General features: G+C 42.3%; 1 protein-coding gene across 1 annotated transcript in view; it reads right to left on the bottom strand.

Annotated features, from left to right (window-relative positions):
• The window catches only part of LOC131586216 (pleckstrin homology domain-containing family A member 5-like), a 58,910-nt gene extending 54,875 nt beyond the window's left edge, over positions 1 to 4,035 (bottom strand). Inside the window, 3 exon segments of the mRNA XM_058853106.1 lie at positions 913 to 970; positions 3,818 to 3,911; positions 3,914 to 4,035. Of these exon segments, the coding sequence (XP_058709089.1) occupies positions 913 to 970; positions 3,818 to 3,911; positions 3,914 to 4,000 (239 nt within the window). The 5' untranslated portion in view covers positions 4,001 to 4,035.
• Between the last annotated feature and the right edge of the window lie 17,585 nt (positions 4,036 to 21,620).

Raw genomic sequence — 21,620 nt, 5'->3', positions numbered from 1 at the left:
CCTACCTGCAGCCTATAAACTCTATCTGTAAAGTTCACTCATAAAAGTTACCCCACTAATGACATTACTAACTTAAAGACAGCAAACCAAACACAGTGCAGTGAGCAAAAACTCCTGAATGATTTGAGAAAAGCCTGTGAATTGTTAAATAGAAGAAAAAGAAGCATATTAACCAAATATACATAGTGTATTTTTAGCCACTTAAAAATTTTCCAGATAAGGAATAATGGACTAACTATCTGGAGGGGAAAAGCTTGTAAGAAATTTGTACAGATCCAACCAATACACCCCCTGGATTTCTACACAAGAGCTTGATTTTCATGTCTCTCATCCAAGAAGACAATACACACAGCAAGGCTACCACAGTGAACGTGCTCCTCAAAACATACTGAAACCAGAAGAAAAAAGAAATAAATAATGGAAATCAATGCTAGAAGCAGAAGCAGGAGGTCTGCAAAGAAAATGGCCAAATTAAACCTTCAGTGTGGCTTTAAACAATGTAATTAGCCAACAGGGCTGAAATCAACTCTTCTCCCAGTGATGAAGTAAAATCTTGCCTTTGTGAAAGCATTTATGGCACAAGAGGGTACGCACACAAATGTCAAGCAAACAGACAAATTCCAGGTATTCTTGAATTGCAAGGACATTTGTTGTCAGATGGTTACATTCATAGCAGAAACTGCATTTGAATCTGCATCCTCAAACAGCTTTAATAAACACAAAAAGTCAAGAAATTGTTTTAGCTGTGCAGAATTCAGTAAAAAAAGGGCTACATACCCTATGACAAATTTAAATGCACCTTTTGGATTGACAGCACAACACTCAAGTTCAGTTGGGAACGCATTCAAAATTACAGTGACATTTAGACAAACTAATTGAAAATTATAGTAATGTGACAAACATTCAACTTACTTTACATAATATCTTGCACCTTCAAAAGTATATGCTTCCTCCCAACCTGTGGGTAAGTCTGGAAAACAAGCAGCAAAACATTCCAATTACCTTCTGAAATGATGCTAGCCATACTGGTCTACTCCCTAACACTGAGGGAGTTGAAATACGGTGTCTGATTCCACATGTCGAAACCTTTAGTCCCAGAAACAAGTATTTCAGAATTGACTCACAAAACTGCCTAAGTGTGAATTCTGTGAGCCAAGAGAAGCTGCACGCCTGAAAATCTGATTGGGCTTTCTTGTTCTCAAATAATAACAAGGATGGCTTCAGTGTGCCCTTGTTTAAGGTCCCTTTGCCCAGCAACTCGGGGTCATCGCCACATCTCCCTGCCTTGAACTTGAGCAGCATCACATTACCTGGCAGGCAGAGATCTAAACAAAAATCCACCTAACTGAGTTCCATGCAAGTCAGAAGCTCCTGAAGAGGCACGATATCAACTATACCAGAGCATTAGCATTGTATTAGCATAATTCCACCACTCTTGTGACTAACAAGTGTTCCTGCAGTGTTTACAACTCTATTGCATTTTACATGAAAATCATTTTCCATGTAAATCTAGTAGAGAATGTGGGCATATCTCTTCCTTTCTTTTACCACTCTTTGGAGTCAGGAGTCCAGATATAAAAAAAACCCATACCACTAATGGTCAAAATCTCTCAACTAACAGTTTCCTGGTGTGATTGAAGCTCTGGAGATATTGCACCTCTAGATGCACCACCACCCTTAAAAGTTTGCCCCTGTCAATAAAAATAATGATTGATACATAGAGCTCTCTCATTGAATTATAAAAGCAAGAATGCATTCCTAAAGAAAAAGAAAGCAATCAGTCTGGGTTATGTGGTGGTTTTCATCCTCCTTATTATTTATTTGCTCTGGCTGCTTTTTTTTTTTCGCTCCCGTCTTCTGCAGAACAAAAAATCAAGGTGTATTTCGACAATGGGGCAAAGTACAGCAAACAGGAAGTCTCTCCAGCAGAAGTATTTATGGTTGCTATAAGAACTTTGCAAAAAATACCCTTCCAGTGCTGAATAGCTGCAAGAATAAAAAGCACTTCAATTCATAATGGAGGACAAAGCTCTCCTCACCGTCTAGAACATGCCTCACAGAATTATTTAACAGAGAGCTTTGCAATAATATACATCTGCAAAAGAAGTGCCATTCACTCAAAAATTGTTTAAGAGAAGATAGATGCATTTTGAACATATTTTGACTAGGTTCCAAAACAATGGTCAGAGCAAAAGAAGAGATAAACCTCAGAATAATTCTGTTTGATTATATCTGTGTATGGAGAGATTCATTTACATACTTGTGAATGAGGAAAACATTAGGAACAGATCTGGTTTTTAGACACTTTGGTATCTGATTGATGAATTATGGCCAACGTATCCAAGGTCATGTCTCAGTCTTGTGTTCAAAAATAAGTTTAATTTACCTGATGATAACTCTACTCTGTTATACACAATACTCCAGACACTCAAAAGCAAACTGCATTTCCTTTCGAAGGCACTTAACAGCAGAAACAAATGAGACACTTGGAAAATTACCGGGAAATCATCATCAGTCAACAGAGACAGTGGGAATAGTTTAAAAAAAGAATTAATACTCAGCTAATGCCAGTGTTGAATGAGAAAAGCACTTCACACACATCTGCCCCCATGCATATTGCTGTAGATGAAGGCCACTCTCTCTGAGCACTGAGAGCAGGAGGAAGAGGAGCCTGACAGCAATCAGTAGTTCTACTCCCAAGCATTAAATGACTTCTTTTAAACAACAGAACCTTTGCTGCAAATCAAACTGTAGAGTTCTAATAAACAGAACCCTGTGGTTTTTAAACTATTCCCAACTCAAAAACTACAAAAAAAAAAAAGAAAAAAAAAAGAAAGGCTGTCCACAGTTTTCTAAAAGGCTGTTTCTGATTCCTTAATGCATAAGTATTAACCAAACATGAAAGCAGATAATCTGATACAGACCAATTCACTTGCAGATTATTTCCCCGTGATTATCCAAGTGATTATACACATAAAAACAACTGCACGTATTACTACACTCCACCACCTCCCAGTGGCATATGCAGCCTGTGTGCAATTCCAGCAGTCAAGAGTTGGCTCCGGGTCTCCAGAGTGTCTGCTGTAAATCCTCCTCCTCCAGCACCTCCTGCTGCTACTTCTCCAGAGTGGAGCAAACAGCAGAAGCAAAGACTTGATTCCACCCTCCTCCCTCCAAGTTATTTCTAATGTTTCAAGTCCCTTTTCCTCCTACCTATTCCACCTCTCACAGTCACTTGGAAACCACACAGACTCTCAGCCTAGATGGAAGCGCAGGGAGAAAAAGGGTTTCTAGGTGACTAGCGAAATCAGCCTCTCCATTTCTAGTACACCTATCGTGGTTCAATCTAGGTACCGCTGGAAACAGAAATACGGCGAAAGGTTTCGTGCTCAAGTGAGGAAGGATGCTATGCAGGTGGATAACCGGGGTAGCCAGCAAGGAGCACGAGAGGAACGAGGCGGTCTCTAATGGTAACTACACAGCCTCGCAGGGGTGATACAAGGCAACGGAGGGAAAGCGGAGACAGATACATTACACAGGCACAACTCGGGGGCAGGGGGAGAAGGCGCTCGAAGAAACTGGCGAGCAGGCTGGACACGCAGGAGCGCCCGGCGGCTGCAGCGCTGCTCACCCCGGGGGAACAACTGCGCGAAGTGCGGGGAAAGCGGGATCGGGACTTGTCCCGGGGGGCTGCGGCGGCTCCGCGGGGACCCCGGGCTGAGCCCGCCCGGGCCAGGGGCGGGCGGGGGCGGCCGAGCCGGGGCAGGGCCGGGGGCCCCGGGCAGGGCTCCGGGCAGGGCTCCGGGCAGGGTCCTACCTGCGCTGCGGCGGTGCCCGGTGATCACGGCCTCGCCGGTGAGCGGGTGCAGCCAGGTCGTGCTCTTCGCCTCCTCGCTGCGGGGACGGACACACGGACACAGAAGACGCGGCCGCCCTGGCTGATCCCGTAACTCCAGCTGCCGGGCAGCGCCCGCAGCCGCTCCGTGCTCAGCTCCGCCATGGCCGAGCAGCCGCAGCCGGGGAGAGCCGAGGGGAGCGCGGGCGGGGGGGCGGCGCGGGCGGGGGGGCGGCGCGGGCACGAGCAGCGAGCGCGTCCCCGCCGCCGCCAACACCTTGGGGAGGGGCGGGAGCAGCGCCCGCCCCGCCCCGCCCCGCCCGCCGCGGGGGCGCGCTGGCCGCGGGGGCGCGCCCGGCCGGCGGGGGCGGGTTCCGGCGTGTGGGGAGGGAGCCGCGGGGATGGACGGAGCGCCGGGAGGCGGCCGGGGCCGTCCCGCGGGGCCGGGAGGCGATGTGCGGCCGGCAGCCGGGGAGGAGGGACGGACTGACGGACGGACGGACGGACGGACGGACGGACGGACGGAGGGAGCTGCGGCCGGTCGGAGCGCGGCTGCCAGAGGAGGGCACGGCTCCTCGGCCCCGGCTCCGCTCGTTCGCACCCCAGCGCTGCCAACTCCAGAATCGTGGCTGCGCCCCTGGCAGCCCCTCATCGGGTCCGTAAGGACAAAGGAAATTGAAAGTTTTGTCCTATTTCCTCCCCGGGTGAACGCGCTCTTCTCACACCCTCCGCTTCAGGCGTTTTTGAAATTTCTTACGTAAAGGCTCAAAGTATAAAGAAGTGGCATATTTTTCCTTCACGCAAACCGTGCTATCTGTGCTTTGTGCCCCACTTGCGAAAGAGCTCTGGGATATGGCATGGGTGCGTGTTTTCAGTGCTTCAGGGAAGTGGCAGTAATTCAGGTAAAACCCACTGCAGAAATGACTCTCTGTGCCCTTGTGTATAGTTTAATGCACGTAAATTACCCTACTGCACGTGTATTATAGCCATGCACCCCTTCGATTTAACTTATACATGACAAATGTAAATTAAAAAAACACTGTGCCCTGGCCATGATATTTCTAAGGGAACCTTGCCTTGCAATACCACTTTCTGAATAAGCACTAAAGCTGGGAAGTCTTGCAGCATTCCCATGTCCACATCTGTAATTCACGGTATTTTGCACAGGCAGTTTTGCCCCCTTTCCCATTTTGAACACCTTAGGAAAACTAAAATTGTGTTTTGTTGTTTGGTCCCCATCGTGCCATGTGGTCAAAACTTTAAATCCCTGTTGTCCCACACAAGATATTCCAGATACGAAGAGCAGCCATATGAGAAGATCTGGAGTTATCTTTAAGTAACTGGATGCAAGATAAGAATTCCTCCCTGTCCAGCAATACCTTTCATTTCCACTCAGCACTGACAGCACCTGAGATTTATAGACTACCAGAGGAACAATACTCTGGGGAAAACACAAGTTATTCTATAAACAGTTCCCTTCTCTCCTAAGAGAAAGAGCCCTTAGATGATGAGTGAAGTGAGTAATGGCTCTTCCTGTGAAGGGCTGTGGAAAGCTGCCTGACAACAGCAAGGTGGGAATCCTGTGCATTTGGGGCTCCTGAGGTGCTCATGCCCTAATATTTCCCCACACAGCCTAAGTAAAGCGTAGAGCAAGTGCTCTTAATCCCCCGAACAGTGGATACCTTCCAGTATGCAGAATCAATTTTTTTCACAAGCAGAGAAATGCATGCAGCACAGCTAGACTTATATTGGCCTAGATCCATAAATTAGGTATTTAGGTAGAATTTAGGGGCATAAATCCTGCCCAGTCCCAGCATGTGCTTTGCCAAATGGCTTCCTCAGGCCACCAGGTTCTGCCAGTCCCTTGCTTTGCAGCCTCTTTCTGTTTTGCTTGTGCTTAGAATTGCTGCCATCTTGGTAAAACCAGGATCATGGTACTTAAAATATGCCCAAATTCTCAGGCAAGACATTACTGCCCCAGATGCCACAGAGGCTGGATAAATCGGCCGTGTTCAGGCCACACCTAAGAAAGACAAGTTTCATTTCTGAATAACTCACAGCAAACAGGCTGGCAGCAGAGTCATCACCATGAGCACTACGGGGAGCATATTCAGCCTCAAGGATGAAGGGCATTCAAAACCATGCCACTCTATTCCCAGGAAAATGTTTTTGCTCCAAGCTATACGGTGTTCTGAAGCTGAGACTATTCTATGAGGATACTGAAGGTGCTCCTCCTCCCCCTCACATTATTTTGCAAATGTAATTATTGGGTTATAGGGTGGTGGCATGACTTGCTGGTTTCATGAGTAGGAAGCTCAGCCAGGGAGTGATGGAAGACCCTGGTTCTACTTCACCCAGGGACATTGGGTTCAGGGACTCAAGTATTTTATGTTAAGTAGCCATCAAATAAAATGTATTTGCAGATGCTTATCCTGCCAGGTGCTATGCACCCTGAACTCACAGTGATTCCTGGGAGCCCGAAATGTTGCCATTTTGTGGAGCAAAGGGTATGGGGGAAAGCACATCTGCACCACTTGTGCAGGCTGGTGCTGGCAGCTTGTCTTTCTGAAGGCTGCTGTAGGTTCCACAGTTAAAACTTTGGCTTCAAAGTTGGTCTAAAAGTTTGATCAAAACAAATCACACATGGAGTTTTTTTGCAAGGTTCAGTAATGATACATTTTTTTCTACAGTCAGATAAGTGCATGAATGCTCTTAAAAGAGGGACTCGAGAACAACATTCAGGGAAAAAAAAGATTTATCTCTAGGGGGAGTAAAACTTGTCTTTGAAAAGGGTTTATATCACTATAAAAACTGCATGCATAATTCAAGACACTACATATTGTACCTTTCACATCATTCCTTTTACTATAAAAAAGAGCTAATGATTCCAAATGTGAAACTGGTCAGTGTGATTTGTAAAGCTCAGAGAAATCCATCAGAATGTTCCCATCTGCCCAATGGGGTTTTTTTTGTTTATTTTTTTTCCCAGAAGAGTTGAAGACAGACTGTTGGAGTGGTGACCACCACTGGCACAGCTGTTCTCTGCTCTCTGCATGTATGGCCTTATTTATCTGCTGCTCCTGTCACCGACGGGAAGAGGATGTGGAGCAGGATGTTAATCTGTGAGACAGAGCCCTCCCATCAGTACCCCCAGCCCTGGGAGCATGGGATGAAGCAAAAACCCAGCTCCACTGAGACTTTTCCCGTGTTTCTCCATCTTGATCCAGGCTTCTTCTCTTCCTCTTTCACCTCCACACGACAGAACCTTTCCTAGCAAATCCCTCCAGGCCAGGGAGTACTAAGGGAGAAGTAAGACTATTGATGTTTTAAGAAAATAATTTTGGTTCAATAATGTATTCATAATCAAAATACTTAAAATTCCTGGGGCAAAGGAACCCTGCCCACAAAACAATGAATCCCTTTAAATGAGATTAATTAAAAACAGTGTTGAGAGAACATTCATTGAATAAGACTCAGAGAATTCCATCCACACCTCTCCCAACAGGTCTGAGGTGACAACAAACACAATGAGCTGAGTAGAGAGGGCTAGACCCTAAGCATAGCATCTGACAAAGCCTCTGAAGCAGGGAGTGGACTGCAGTCAGAGAATCACAGAACATCCTGAGCTGGAAGAGACCCACAAGGGTCATCAAAGTCCAACTCCTGGCCCTGCACAGTCACACCACGTGCCTGAGGGAGTTTTCCAAACCTTTCTTAAACTCTGCCAGGCTTGGGGCCATGACCACTTCCCTGGGGAGCCTGTTCCAGTGCCCCACCACCCTCTGGGGGAAACACCTTATCCTAACATCCAACCTAACCCTCCCCTGATGGAACTTCAGGCCATTCCCTTGGGTCCTGCCACTGGTCATGAGAGCGAAGAGAGCAGTGCCTGCCCCTCCTCTTCCCCTCACAAGGATGCTGTGACTGCAGTGAGGTGTCCCCTCAGTCTCCTCCAGCCTGAGCAGACCCAGTGCCCTCAGCTGCTCCTCACACGGCTTCCCCTCAAGGCCCTTCACCTTCCTTGTGGCCTCCTTTGGACACTGTCTAACAGCTTCATGTCCTTTTTATATTGTGGCACCCAGAACTGCCCCCAAAACTCGAGGTGAGGCCATCCCAGCCCCGAGCAGAGCAGGACAATCCCCTCCCTTGCCCAGCTGGAGATGCTGTCCCTGATACCCCCAGGACAGGGATGTCCCTCCTGGCTGCCAGGACACTGCTGCCTCATGTCCAGCTTGCCCTCGACCAGCACCCCCAGGTCCCTTTCCCTGGCACTCCAGACCCCAGCATTCCATAGAATTCCATTGCTGGTCCATTTCCAGCACTCCAGACCCCAGTCTGTCCATACAGCCAGGGCTGCCCCATCCCAGTGCAGACACTCCACCTAAAACCTCTCTGCAGAACTGTGTTCATCACGATTGATTCTGTGTGTTCTGTCAACGTGAATCAAACTGGATGAGGTTATTTCATGGAGTCTGTGACTTTACATTTTTTATGTTGTTTAACTAGTGAGACAATATAACCCTTTAAATGTGAGGAAAGGCCATTGCTGGAGGTGCAGTTTTATATTACACATTCTCACGAGGGAATGTGCACTGCTCTACTTCTGAAGGGTGGGTTCCCTTTTACCCCATCCCCAAACATTAGTTTTTCTTGCCTTTGTAGCAGTACTGCAGACCATGGTGAATTACATCAGTTTGCTGATCTGTTAGAAAATAAATCACAAATCCTCTCAAATAATTAGTTTCCTATCAGATCAATAAGCTGATCTAACACATCCTGAGGTCACTTGATAACTAGATCCAACACATGGGGTGAGAAGAGAAGAACCACTCCTTTAGGCTACATTCTTCAGTGATGAGGAGGGGGGAAAAAATCAACAATCTGCTAATTAACGTTCTCTGGAGTCAGGATATCTCTGTGCAGATGAAAGAAGCAATTAGCCTAGGTCAGAGGAAATAAGAAAGAGGAAAAAAGCTGTTGAACACAGCCTCTGCAGACAGCTCTGTTGCTAGAATGGATCCTCTCTTTTACTCCAAATAAAGAGCCTGACGACTGTCCAGGGCTCCTGTCTGGTTGCTCTGGAGGCTGAAAGTTTTTCGGGGGGTCATTGGTACCAGTGGCACAGGAGTCCTCCTCTGGGTTAAAGCATCAATGTGACTGAACAAGCATTGGGTCATTAGCCTGCCTGCCATCAGCACCAGATATCCTCACACACTGGGAGATGCACAACCAAAGCCTGTGCACACTCAGGCAGTAGAAACGAGTGGTATCTTACAGCTTCATAAGTTTTGCAATCTGTGCTTGACAGGAAAAGCAGTTGTTCTCATCTCAAAACTATTTTTTTTTTATCTGCAACTAATGATTTCCAGGTCTAGCTGTGCTGTGTAGAATTTTTGTTTCCTTCATGGCAGTGAATCCTAATATGAGGCCATTTTCTTTGAAACATCCAGTCAGACTAATACAAAACAAACTCCAAAGCCAAAGTGTGAAATTTGCCTTTCCCTGGCAGACAACACCAGAAAAGAAAAAGGGGTTATTATTCTCTGAACCAGCACCATCTTGCCAGAATCATCTTGCCTGTTCAGTGTAATTTTGAAAAAAGTCTATACACTTTTTTGTTGCAAGCCTTTTTTCAGAGACTCATTCACTGTATGGTCCATGTCATGTGTGAGGTTACATGAGAATCTTCCAGCCTGAAATGATGGATGCCCTCTTTGGGACATTCAGGTTTCTTTTAGTGATGCTATGATATTCAGTGTTTCAAAAAGGATTGAAGATGCTACTTTTCAAGATGAGCAGCTACTTTTCTGGAACCTTCTTCATTATTTTCACACCATTTCACAGCCTTCTTGCTTAGGAAGCCCTCAAGCCTACTATAACAATAGTTGCCTGTGATGTTCACAGAGTGTTAAAAATGACATTTTAATATCATGTTTATTGCCAGGATTAGTTTAAAATAGTATTAAGAAGGAAATAATTTGTGAGGGAAGTGCAGTGATCTCAATATGTTACTTTTCCTCCAACTGGCCATTGCTAGCTCCATTTGACTTAAGCCAGGGTATTTCATCTCTCAAATAACCCTCTCACTTGAATCATCTAGATGGAAATCATATACAGTGCAACACAAATAAATTCCCTGTCTCTCAGCTGGCTTCTCTGTTTCACAGATCTCTTCAGTATCTGGTAGACTTCAGCATCTGCTTTTCTTCACACAGTTCTTTTCACTGCTGCTGTCCAGTTGCACAAAAACCTGCTCTGTTTCAAACAGTAGGAGATGAAGAAGCTTTCTCTGCTCTAGAAGAAGATGACCTGAGTTTCTGCCAAAGAATTGCCTTTGTTTGTTCAGTAATTGCTTGAACAAATAAGAATGAGCTTCATGTGGAATATCTGGAAGAGCTTCACCTGTGGTTTGCATTATGTGAGATATACAGGGCCCTGTGGCTGCAAAGGTTTTATTTATGTGGTCTTTTATGTGGTCTTTTTTCATACCTTTCCTCATATGCATTCATTCTCCCCCTCCCTCTTTTTTTTTTTTTTCAGTGGGGCTAGTAAGAATTTGAAGTATGTTTGTGTTTAATACCAACTATATAATGAATTTTAAGCTATTCCCATTCAACTTTCAGCAGCTGACAGTCTTTTTCCAGAGCAGGGTGAAATAATACTGTGTTTCACCCTTGAGATTTTGGTAGGCACCCTTGTTGCAATCTGGATGACATTTTCCATAAAATCATGATGTTGTGGATACTTTGGCCATGAAGTGCTTTAAGTGATACTATTTTTGCAAGCCATTTAACATCTTAATCAAATCATGGGCCATTTTCTGTAATTACCACAGTTGGTGTAATACGTGTGTCAGTCTTTATGGACTAGACATAAGATTACCAGTGATGTTCTTTAATAGTGTTACAGCAGAACAAGAAAAGTAATCTATTTTTAGCCTGTAATTTTCCCTGCAACATAAGCAAATCCAAGCCATATCTTAACTTGCTGATCTAAAATTTCCTTGGCTATATTTAGATATGGGCTGGTATCTGTTTCAAGGCTTGTTTTGTTGTTAACAGCACTCACCTTTTATCATCTCAGCAGGTTCTATCTGGCCTAATCTATTTACTAGAAGTTCTATTCTTTTTTTTTTGTTGTATTTTTTGTATACTTCAGCTTTTCTGTGCACATCTCTTTCATTTTATCTTCATGAACTGCTGTTCTTCCATAGTTTCAGCTCTCCCAACGGGAGGTAAGACATAGTTTTGTTCTTTCACATTTGTTTCCCTTACATCTGATTTACATTTTACTCACAGTAAGAATATTTTGTTCACTGCATGACATGACTTTTACCTACTCGTGCTGAATAGTTATTTAACTGAAAAAAAAAAAAAAAAAGTTTCTGCAACTTGGCTTGCAAAATTGTGTCCAGCTCAAACTCTTTGGATTTCAGGTACTGGGGCTGGATTTTCCTGAGAAAAGGAAGGTGTCTTCCAAGGCCTCTTTTACAGCAGCAGTGGGCTGGTCTAGATAGTCAATACAGTTAATGTAGACTATGGAGCAGTTCTTATTCTGATGTAGGGACCTATATCCACTCACTTGAATCACACCTTGAGCTGGACTGGCTACACTGACTCTGTTAACAGTGGTGGGATTCCTTCCCAGGCAGGAGCAGAGACCTTTACTGTAAACTGCTGTAGTCAGAGGAGACAAATCCCACCTGAAACACAGCTGCCATTTGGACAGTCCCCACAAAGAGCCTCCCATACAGAGTATTTCTTTCAAAGACAACTGTAGTCACTCTTGGAAAGCTTTTACAAGATGTTTTTATTCTTATTTAATTTAACTGTGCATTTTCTTCCAACCAGTTTCTTCCATTGCTTCATGAAACTTCACGCTGGTTGACTGCAGTTTTTAGACTTCATCTCTGACTATTCAGACCTGTTCTGCTTCTTCATTTTGTGATGAGGTTCTGTAGCATCAGCTGGTTTCATTTTCAAGACTTGTAATCAGATCTAGCTCTGTTCTGCAGCCAATTCTGACAATCTTTAGCAAGCTAAAGCTGTGCACTTCTAGCAACCAACTTCTGAGGGTCTCTTGGTCCCTATAGTATTCTGATCTCAGATTTGATTTTGAAAATTACACAATCATCAGTGCTTTCAAACATTATAAGTATTTGGAAAGATTTCTTCTAGGTTTCAGTTATACAGTGGCCATGTCTCAAATATTTCAGTATTTCCAAGAGCACAATATTTTCTCAAAGCTATAGCACAGGATTTCTCATTAGCAATCTGGTGCTTCTGGTCCTGCAGTACTCAGAGTTACCTTAATTCATCTTTCTTTTCATCAGCCCTGTCTCCTTTTTAAAGAAAAATTGTGTTACTTTATTGAACCTACTTCAACCATATCCCCCATTTCAGGAGAATTTAATATGCTTTGAATTTTTTTAGTTTCTGCTCCAGTGTTCTCCCCTTACCACTCCTTCTGGTCTTTTTTTTTGCTCCATGTCATCTTTTGTTTGTACTCTGCCACATGTTAAGTTACATCAAAGAAAATGCCAGATTAGTGATAAAAAAGGCATTTCTCATAGAAAAAAAAGGGGCACATGCAAATGTATATATATATATATATATATATATATATATAAGTAATAAACATACAAGAGAAGAAAGAACTTGTGAAGGAGAAACTAAAAATGTTCCACTGAGCCAGTTTCTGTCACCAAGTATCACTGACAGCAGTTGCTGAACTGGGGAGTGTTCCAGCCTCTAAGGCAATGGGTCACTTTGTTATAGCCAGAAACCCACTGTCATTTGTCTTGCCATAATCTCAGCTGCTCATCTGTGCTTGGTTTTATGCTTGTTTAGTTCTGTCATACATTTTATTTTCTCATATCCTATTGTCATTCAAATGGTTTCCAATCTTCATTTTTATTTTTGTGGATTTCTCTTCTCCAGGGGAAGCAGGAGCCCTGTGTGGCAGGGTTGTATTAGCTGAAAACAAGGTTATCTTTCATTAAACACTTTGTGGTTCACACATCACACACAGGCTGTAATTCCCTGGTTAAATATTGCTGTTAATGCATCTCTTTTTTTCCCCAGCTATTTCCATTTGTCCCAGCTTGTAGCAAAGGTTAAGCCAGCTTGATTTGTAGTAGTTGCCTTTAATCTTTATGCTTTTAATTTTCTGAAATTATATTTTCTGTACTGAGGAACTTTCATCTCAAATTTTTTATACAGATTTCTGCATATGGAGAATATCTTGTCTTTCCCAATCTAAACAATTGTATGATTTTCTGATTCTATTTCCTTTCTACCTTCTTCTGCTGCTCCCACCAGCTTTTACCTTCCCATTCTGCCTTCCTTTCTCAACTTCTTCTTTATCTTCCTCTGAAATGGCGCTCCCCATATTCCACCTTGAACCCTACTTCCTCCTCCTTATCTTTGCATTTCCTGGCGTTCCCCTTTAACTCATCCACTCTCTTCCTCCATTTACACTTCTGCTCCTTCTCCAGAGGACAGAAACAGGTAAAAGCTGTGACAGGGTGACCTGTCCCCTGCGCCTGCCTTTCCCCGAAGGCTGCATCTTCTCTCCAAGGCTGGCTGCGCACCTGTCCTCTCTTGTGATAATTTCTGCAGAACTCTGCTCCTCCAGCTGGTCCCCAGAGGACCCAGATTCGTGCTGTGAATAACGAGGCTTCCCTCCCTCCAGTCTGTTCTGACTATCACTTCTTTTTTTTCCTCCCTGCCCACTCATTTTCTATGTTTAATGCCCATCTGACACCATTCTTCTCTCTCTTGTACTCAGCCTTCCGTTACAACTGGCTCCTGGCGTTCCATTTTTGCTTCCCAGAGCTGATGATTTCATTTTCTGGACTGAAATCTCTGCTGCTCTGCTAGATCAGCTGCTTTCTTTCTCCAGATAAGCCCTGTTTGTTTTGCTTTCTTCATGACATTTCAGTATGCTCATGGTAATTTCATCAACCAAGCTACTGACATCGTTAAACATGTAACTCTTTTAATTTTTCAGGTTTTCGAGAGGTCAAGGAGGCATGTGTCAGCCTTGCAGCTTGAAGAGATTAACATCCAAGCTTTGCCATTATTCTTAAAACATCTTGAAGCAAAAAAGAAAGGATACTACTGTCGTACTAGGAAGAGAGTAAGAAAAATCTCTGTGAGATCAGGCTGCTGGGAAAAGCTTGAAAGAAAACCAGGAGCTCTCTGGAACAGAAAGAAATTAAGTAATCCTGAATCTTTGAAATGAAAAAAAGAAAACCAGAATTCTTCAGCAAGAGCAGGGGGAGGGCTTTTAAACAGAGTCTGTAACAAAGACAACTGCAGAGGGGATTGCAAAAGCTCTGACAAATGAAGCAACCCTGCTCAATCAAAAGCAGGAGTGAGCAGCAGCACGCCAGAGGCCCAAAGGCTGCTGGTGCTTCACGACAAGCTGCAGCAGAGGCCACATGGCCACCCTGCTCGAGGAGTTGTGCAAACCCTCCTGGGTGTGTTAACCTGCCTGCCAAGGAGCCACAAGACTCGTCAGATAAATGCCCTAATGTGTGTGGTAGGAGATGGGACAATGCAATTGTTACCATCTGTGTGTCCCTGTGCTAATGTGAGGAAAGGAGAAGGTTTGCAAGGAAAGGGATGTGCTTGATTTCTTCTCGATGACAGACAGAGTTTGTGTCTAGCACCACTTACAAAGATTGCCTGCTGCAACAGAAAAACAAGCAGAAGAAAGGATATATTATTTTTTTAACAGGAGTTGTTCAGTGCTGTTTATGTGGTGGTGAAGAAAAGTTTTACCAGTTCAGCTATCCCAGGGAAAAAGTTCTTCCGTGTTGTTGACCACTGCTGAAAAGATCATGTAAACCAGCAGAAGATAAAACATTTCCAGTAACACTATGAGGTAAAAATAAAAGTGAAAAAAAAAAAAGAGAAAGTCAGATTGCCAGTGTAATAATAATTATAGTGCAGTAGAAATGCCCACAGCAGAATACCTTTATGAAGGAAATGAAATAATGAACTGTAGAAGAGGTTGTGGTTATAGGCTGTATCCAGTATGAGGAAAGAAGGGAAGGAAAAGGGGAGGGAAAAGGGGAGGAAAAATTTTAATATATTCCTACCTTAAGAGTTCTGAGCTTTGATTACTGCTGACCTTTCCCAAACAGTAATGGAGACTTCTCAGCTGTACCTCCAGTATATAATCAAATCCCATGGACAGGTTCTGTGAGCACTCCTACTCCTTGTTTACTTTCTGGGCAGAGAAACAGCAGCAGAAAGCGATGCTGGGGTCAGAGTTCATGCATTTGCTTCCCCCTTTAGGAGCTGGCAAAGCAGGAGAGGTGCACAGGGTGGACATGTGCAGCTTGCTGATCAGTTCAGAGTGAGCTTCACAGCAATTCAGAGCATGACCTGGGGCCAGGGGCTGCACCCCTGCTTTCTTTGTGATAACTTTTGCCTCCGTGCTATTCTGTGTAAAGAGTGTAGCTTCACCTCTAGTTCCTTCCCTCCATGTCCCTAAATGGATATATTTGGCAGCATAGCAAGGCATATAGTGGTGATAAAATTTGTTTTACTTAGCTCACCTGTTTAAAAGAGAAGAGGGAACTTATTGCTTCTCTGCTGTAGTGCATGACCTAACAATCTGTGAAGTTTATGTGTGGTTTTTAACACTGTGTAAAATAGATGTTTCAGTCTTTACAGGTTTTAGATTTTAATCTCTGGAGGGAATATAGATTTTTCTAGTTTAGCCAAAGCCACAGTCAGTACAGCAGAAGATTCCACAATTCTGTGAATGCCCTAATACAGACCCCACTAATACAGAGGAGACATGCAGCAACATTTAGGGATTTCTGTGATAAGACACTGGCACAACAGTGAGGTTATACACTACAGAGTTTGCCTTCAAATAATCTAGATTTTCAGGGAAACTCATCAGAATTTCTACATCTTTTGTAATAAATCTTTCTGAAGAAGGAGCAGGATATGCAGCAATAGCAAGGTCCTTTGGCTTAAATGAGAACAAAATCGATTTCCTGAAACATAGTCCATCTTCTTGAGACTGGAAACCAACATCCAATAACTTAAAAGCTGAGAGTGTGAGCTTCTGAAAGTCTAGTGGTTTAACTTCATTTCTTTTCCATCTGCAATATTCCATTTAATTGATGACAGAAATGAAAATTTGCAGTGACCATTCAAATACACAACGACATAAACAGTCACATGTAGTGAATTGGGGTGGATAGTCTGCTGATGAAGTCAGAGATGCGAAGTTGTGCTATTCTGTTGTGCTGTACAGCAATAACAATCTCTTTAATCTATTTTAAAAGTGGCCCACCTCAAAACGAAGTTATTTCTTCTTTTTCTTAACATGTCAAAAGGAAGAGAAAGTGTAAACTGTATCCCAAATTCATCCATGTGAATGAAATAAGTTAATGAAAAAAGAGAACATTTGTGCAAACCAAGCTAAGCAACACACCAGCCAAGCAAGCAGAAAATAACTAATGTGTGATTGAGCAGTTAAAGAGTGTATCAGAAAGTAGAAATACATAAAGGTAAACATCTCACTGCTTTGCTTTCAACATATTTTTCGTTGAATAGAAAATTTAGACACAATTTTTAAAGAGCAATGGATCAAAACAAGAATTCTGAAACCTTGGAAAATATCGGTATTTCTTTATTCATAAGAGTAGATCATTTTGAAGCAGAGTGCAATGTCTGTCGCTTTGATAAACCAAGGAAAATGTCATAGCAAATTGACATATGGAGATAGTATTGACACAAGGAGATACCCATAAGAAAGGTGGTTATAGTGAATAGGAGGTTATTATGAATTGAATTTTAGAATTATATAGAATCAGCAGAATAAATTCAAAGCTGAACCACAGCAAAATGCAGAGTACTCTTCCAGAGCTATGGGCAAGTCTGCTTCTACAAAATCCATTTTCTTCCAGTCCTTTTCCATCTCCCCTTGTTTTAACTTCTGGTCTCTAGTCATCCCTCTTTTATCCTTCACAAGCTTTTTACCCCTGTGCACCATAATTCACTTAATTCCCGCTTCTCTAGGCTGTGCAGCTCGCTGTCAGAGGAGTACCAAAAAGAAAAAAAAGGAGAGGTTTTCTGCCTGCTCAGTGTCATGTAGATGCAATTTCAGGGGATATTCTTCCTAAAGCTGGAAACAATCTGCTCAGTATTGGTGGAGTGTCTGAAGACCTCCCCCCTGGCCAGCACTTGTGGGACTGTGACCATTAAGTTCTCCACTATGAACTCCACCTCGTCCATCTGGGCAGGCTTCATTCCTCTCCCACCTAAGACTGAGCTATGACCTGGCACAATTTTATTCCCCTCATGGGTGGAAACTGATTCTCCTGAAGCTGTTTGCCCTTGCTCAAGAAGCCAAATTGTATTGGCTGCTCTGTGTATTTAATTGCAGGTGCTTCTGCAGCATTGCAGCAATTCATTAGGATGGGGCTTCCCATAGGATGGATGCAGGGTACAGGAATATAGTGGTACAAGTAATGTTTGTTTTCAGGACTTTTTATTGTATTCTATAATATATTATTATATATTATTATTATAATGTTTTATGCAGGATAAACATGTCTTCAATAAATAGTTACATACCTTTTGTCTAGGTTTCTACATGGGCATTGCCAAAGCTACAAAACTCATTTCATACACAAGCCTTTACTAAGTCTGAAAGCTTTTAGCAACATTTACTCTCAGTGATATTTCACTTGATTTGACACAACTCAGGCATTTCAATATTCTTTGTATATAAATAACAAAATTTAAATCAAATATTATGTTTAAAGCAATCCTGATGTGTATAAATACTGTCTTTGTAGGAACAGATTAAGTATGAGAGCAGGATAGATTTAATGTGGGATAGATTTTTATCATGAGTAATAGCAAGTTTATACATAATAACTCCACTTTTAGAGATATTTACAGTGACCTGGAATCAAAACTGGTTTTTGTCCAAGTTTTTAAGTGATCAGATAGCATTTTCCAAGGCTGTAATACTGAAAAACACAGTATTTGCTGTTTTTTAAAAAAGTATGCAGATACCAATGAATTCTGTGTATAAACCTTCAATGTTCTATAATTATATTAGATACAGTAGCTAAGTCACTATTTTAAACTGCATATTTGTAAAACTATCTGGCAGCCAGGGAAAAAGTTTAGCTGTCAACTAATTATTATATTATTTTCTTTCAAAGGAAAGCTTTTATTATCCTGACATGTGTAGCATAATACAGATGTACCCAGTGCACTCAGGTTCATTTTGCTTAGATATATTTATTTTTCAATAATTCCTCAAATATTACTTCCACTACAACCTTATTTCATAGACTGAATCTTCAATGATACAGCATTAAACATTGAATTAGCGACTGCAACTTGCATCCTGTATGGGAATTAGAGCATACTATAAATATATACATAAAATATCTCAATAGAGATTTTTAGGTCTTCTAATTTTATTGGCTCTATTTCATCTCAAAGTGTGTACATATATACACACACATGCTCTTTATGCTTTATAATATCTATCTATATACATATACACACATACACTTTATATTTTAGATGCAACTATAGGCTTTTTTCTTCCCCTGAAATATGTTTGGCAGGTCTGTCCTGTCCTATATGGGGCATTTCATGGCCACAACCAGTTTGCAGTGACCCCAGAGGTAGCAATGTCAGTTGTACTGTGCAGCACAACTGGGGATTCTCTCAGAGATCCAACATGAATTCCAAAATCAGCTGAGCTGCAGTAGTTCCATAGTGCATAGAACCTCCTTAGCCTGGGTTTTAGCTCTTCAGGCAGAGCAGGAATGAATCTGGTTCAAGAACTAGGCTGATCAGGGTTTGGATATCCCAGTACCAAGATCAGTTGTGCAAAGATTTTAGAAGGATTTAATACCAAACAAATGTAGATTCACACTTGGCTATCCAAAATCCTTATTTCAACAGTCTGATAGAAGCATATCAGCCCCTCATTTACTGTATTCTGAGTCTTTTTAAAGAAACAGGCACTACTGTACTCTAAGGACAAACACTATTTCCTCCCCCAGCACACTTAGACTTTTTTCTGCCTCCTTCCATTTCTTTCATTTTCAGATGTGGGTACTCTCATTCACCAGGCTACTTGCCAAGCTCTTTTCTTTTGGTGTGTTGGTGGAAAACAGGATTGTCTCTGTTAGGCATTCGTGATTATGTTCTTTCTCCCCTTGAACTGAAGTTGATGAGAAGGAGGCAGATTTTTCTCTTGTTTGGACTTGGTTGTTTATTCTTCTCTTATCAGCATTACATGTACACAGGGTACAAGGAGCTATGTGCACTAAGATAGAAAGGTGCAAAATGGCCAAAAAAGATCCTGCTTAAGGTTCTTCATATGTCCATTTACCCAATTAACAAATGCCAAGTAAATTATTTTTCTTGGTGTCCCAATGACCCAACACCTGTGAGCTGCACTGTGGCATTCTCTATCCAATCACTCATTACTACCCAAAAACCTCTGGAAGAAGAAGATGAAGAAGAAAGAAAGATGAGAGATAACACCCTAAATTCTCCATCTTGTCTTCCGTTCTCTAAACTAGTTAAAACTCCAAACTTTAACTTTTTCACCCAGTGACTTAAGAAAACTTTCTAATTGACACATTTACACCCCTAGCTTTTCTATTTAACTTGAACAGTTGTTTTCAGGATGTTATAAGAAATCAGTGCTTTCTTGGATGTCAGAGCCAGGTATCAGAGATAAGGGCACGCTCTCTGTGCCTCTGACTCCAACACAGGCTCTTAATCCTTTCCACCTGACACACTGAAGAAGAGTTCTGCTGTTAGGTGTGAAGGTGTGCACCCAGATCTTGCTTTAAAGGGAGGAAGAAGGGGGTGGATGAACCACTAAATTGAGCTTGCAGCTCAGGTGATGTGTGTGCTTGGGGAGAGACAGCACCAAGACCAACTTCCCTGGGAGAAAGTGCAATCTCTTATTTCATGCCACACTCCCTGACATCAAAACAAGGAGTCCAGATGAAGTGCTCTGTGTGATGACTTTATTCTCCTTCTCAGCAGACTGAGGAAAGAGGTCACCCAGCCTTTAGCCTGTGCATCTGAGCAGGAGCCTCTGAGGTACCCAGCACTTGTGTCACAGCAGCCTGGAAAATGACTCCTGGCCCACACATGCCCAAAGCCATGAGGCTAATTCAGCCTGTACTTGAATTTTCTTCAAAAGGCAGAATGGGAACAGAACAGACTGAATTGAGCTCTCCTGTAAAACCATATATTGGCAGTCAGGGCTGCACAGCTGAGTAAAGAGAGAAATAGAAAAAAGAAAAAAAAAGAAGCAAACATGCTGAGCAATCTATTCTGACTTTTGAATTGTTTTCCTGCTTCTGAATGAAGCAAATAATGCACCCAAGAAAGCATTTCTGCCACTGTTGATATGAGATTACAGATTCTACATGAGACTCTGCATGGAATACTTGAAAATGCATAAATTGTTCACTAATTACATCTTAAACAAACATTTAATATAATTTCAGATTTCACCACATCATACTAATGAGGTACAAACAACTGTCCTTTGACCCAGAGCTTACAGCCTCTGGCAATTCCCTTTCTACTTAGCACATCATCAAGTCTTTAGATGGCAATTTTACAATATGACATGGTTAATAATTCGGTCCTTTAGAAGCAAATGAAATAGAGAATATTCTTCTAGGGAATTGAAATTATCAGGATTATGCTGCCTATGAGGAACTTAATGAAACAGGAACAGACAGCATCAAAGTCACTTTTGACTGCAGAATTTTATGATAAATATATTGAGTTCTTTTTGTTTCTACTTCAACTTTTTGCTTATAAAAATATTGTGCCAATATCAGTAGAAATCAGACACTGGAATTACCTACTCTGTTGCAGGGGTAAATCTACAAATGCTTTCACCTCTTCTAGTCTGGTCCTATGTCTTCAGAAAATTGGCAGAAATTCCCTTTTTATAGGAAATTCTTATAATAAATCTTGCTTTAAAAAAACCCAACTACTGGACAACCTAAAATTCTAAACTAAAGATCCATGGCAAGCAAAAATCCAATTTTTTTTTTCACCCTTATTATGAATTTAATTTCTAATCTCCTCCCTGTCATCTGAAAACAAGTAAGTAGCCCACACTCTTGTAGAATCTCATCAGCTCACATTGCTTCATGTATTTACTTTCCCAATACACAATGGTCAATTACCTCATAGAAATGAAACAGAACTTCACTCTTCTGAATCCACAAAAGCAGTATGGAAAGTTTTAAAAAAACTGCTTTTACATCTTCCTGGTGCAGAAGAAATGACCAGAACATTCTCCAGCTACTTCCCTGCTATGTCAGGAGTGATGCTAATCTTGCTCCATTCATGCCCACAAACTGCTCATTCTGTAGGACACATGAACATTTTCCTACAGCTGTAAGGGAACTCCAGTGGAAAAATGAGTTGAAGCACACAGCTGAACCTGCAACTTTTTCTTTTTTGTTTCTTTTTTCTCTTTCTTGATTCTGCTGCACTTCTGTATTTTTATTTCCTCCCGGATTTCTCAGTCCCCTTTGGGCTGAGCTCCTTTGGGATCCTCCCTCGTGGAGAGACCTGCTTATCTCAGTTCTCTGGGTTTGAAGAAAGCTCTCAAGCTCATTAGGATCTTGTTTCTCGTGTTTATTAGGATGTTATCACAAAACTTGGCAGGTCTCTCCAGACTTTCTGCACAAGTTCAATTCACTGCAATCTGGCTCATTTTCTTCTGATGGTACAGA

This window comes from Poecile atricapillus, chromosome 18 (assembly GCF_030490865.1).
Source record: "Poecile atricapillus isolate bPoeAtr1 chromosome 18, bPoeAtr1.hap1, whole genome shotgun sequence".
NCBI classification, from domain to species: Eukaryota; Metazoa; Chordata; class Aves; order Passeriformes; family Paridae; genus Poecile; species Poecile atricapillus.
The sequence above is the reverse complement of the archived record's forward strand: the minus strand, read 5'-3'. Positions and strand labels throughout refer to the sequence as shown.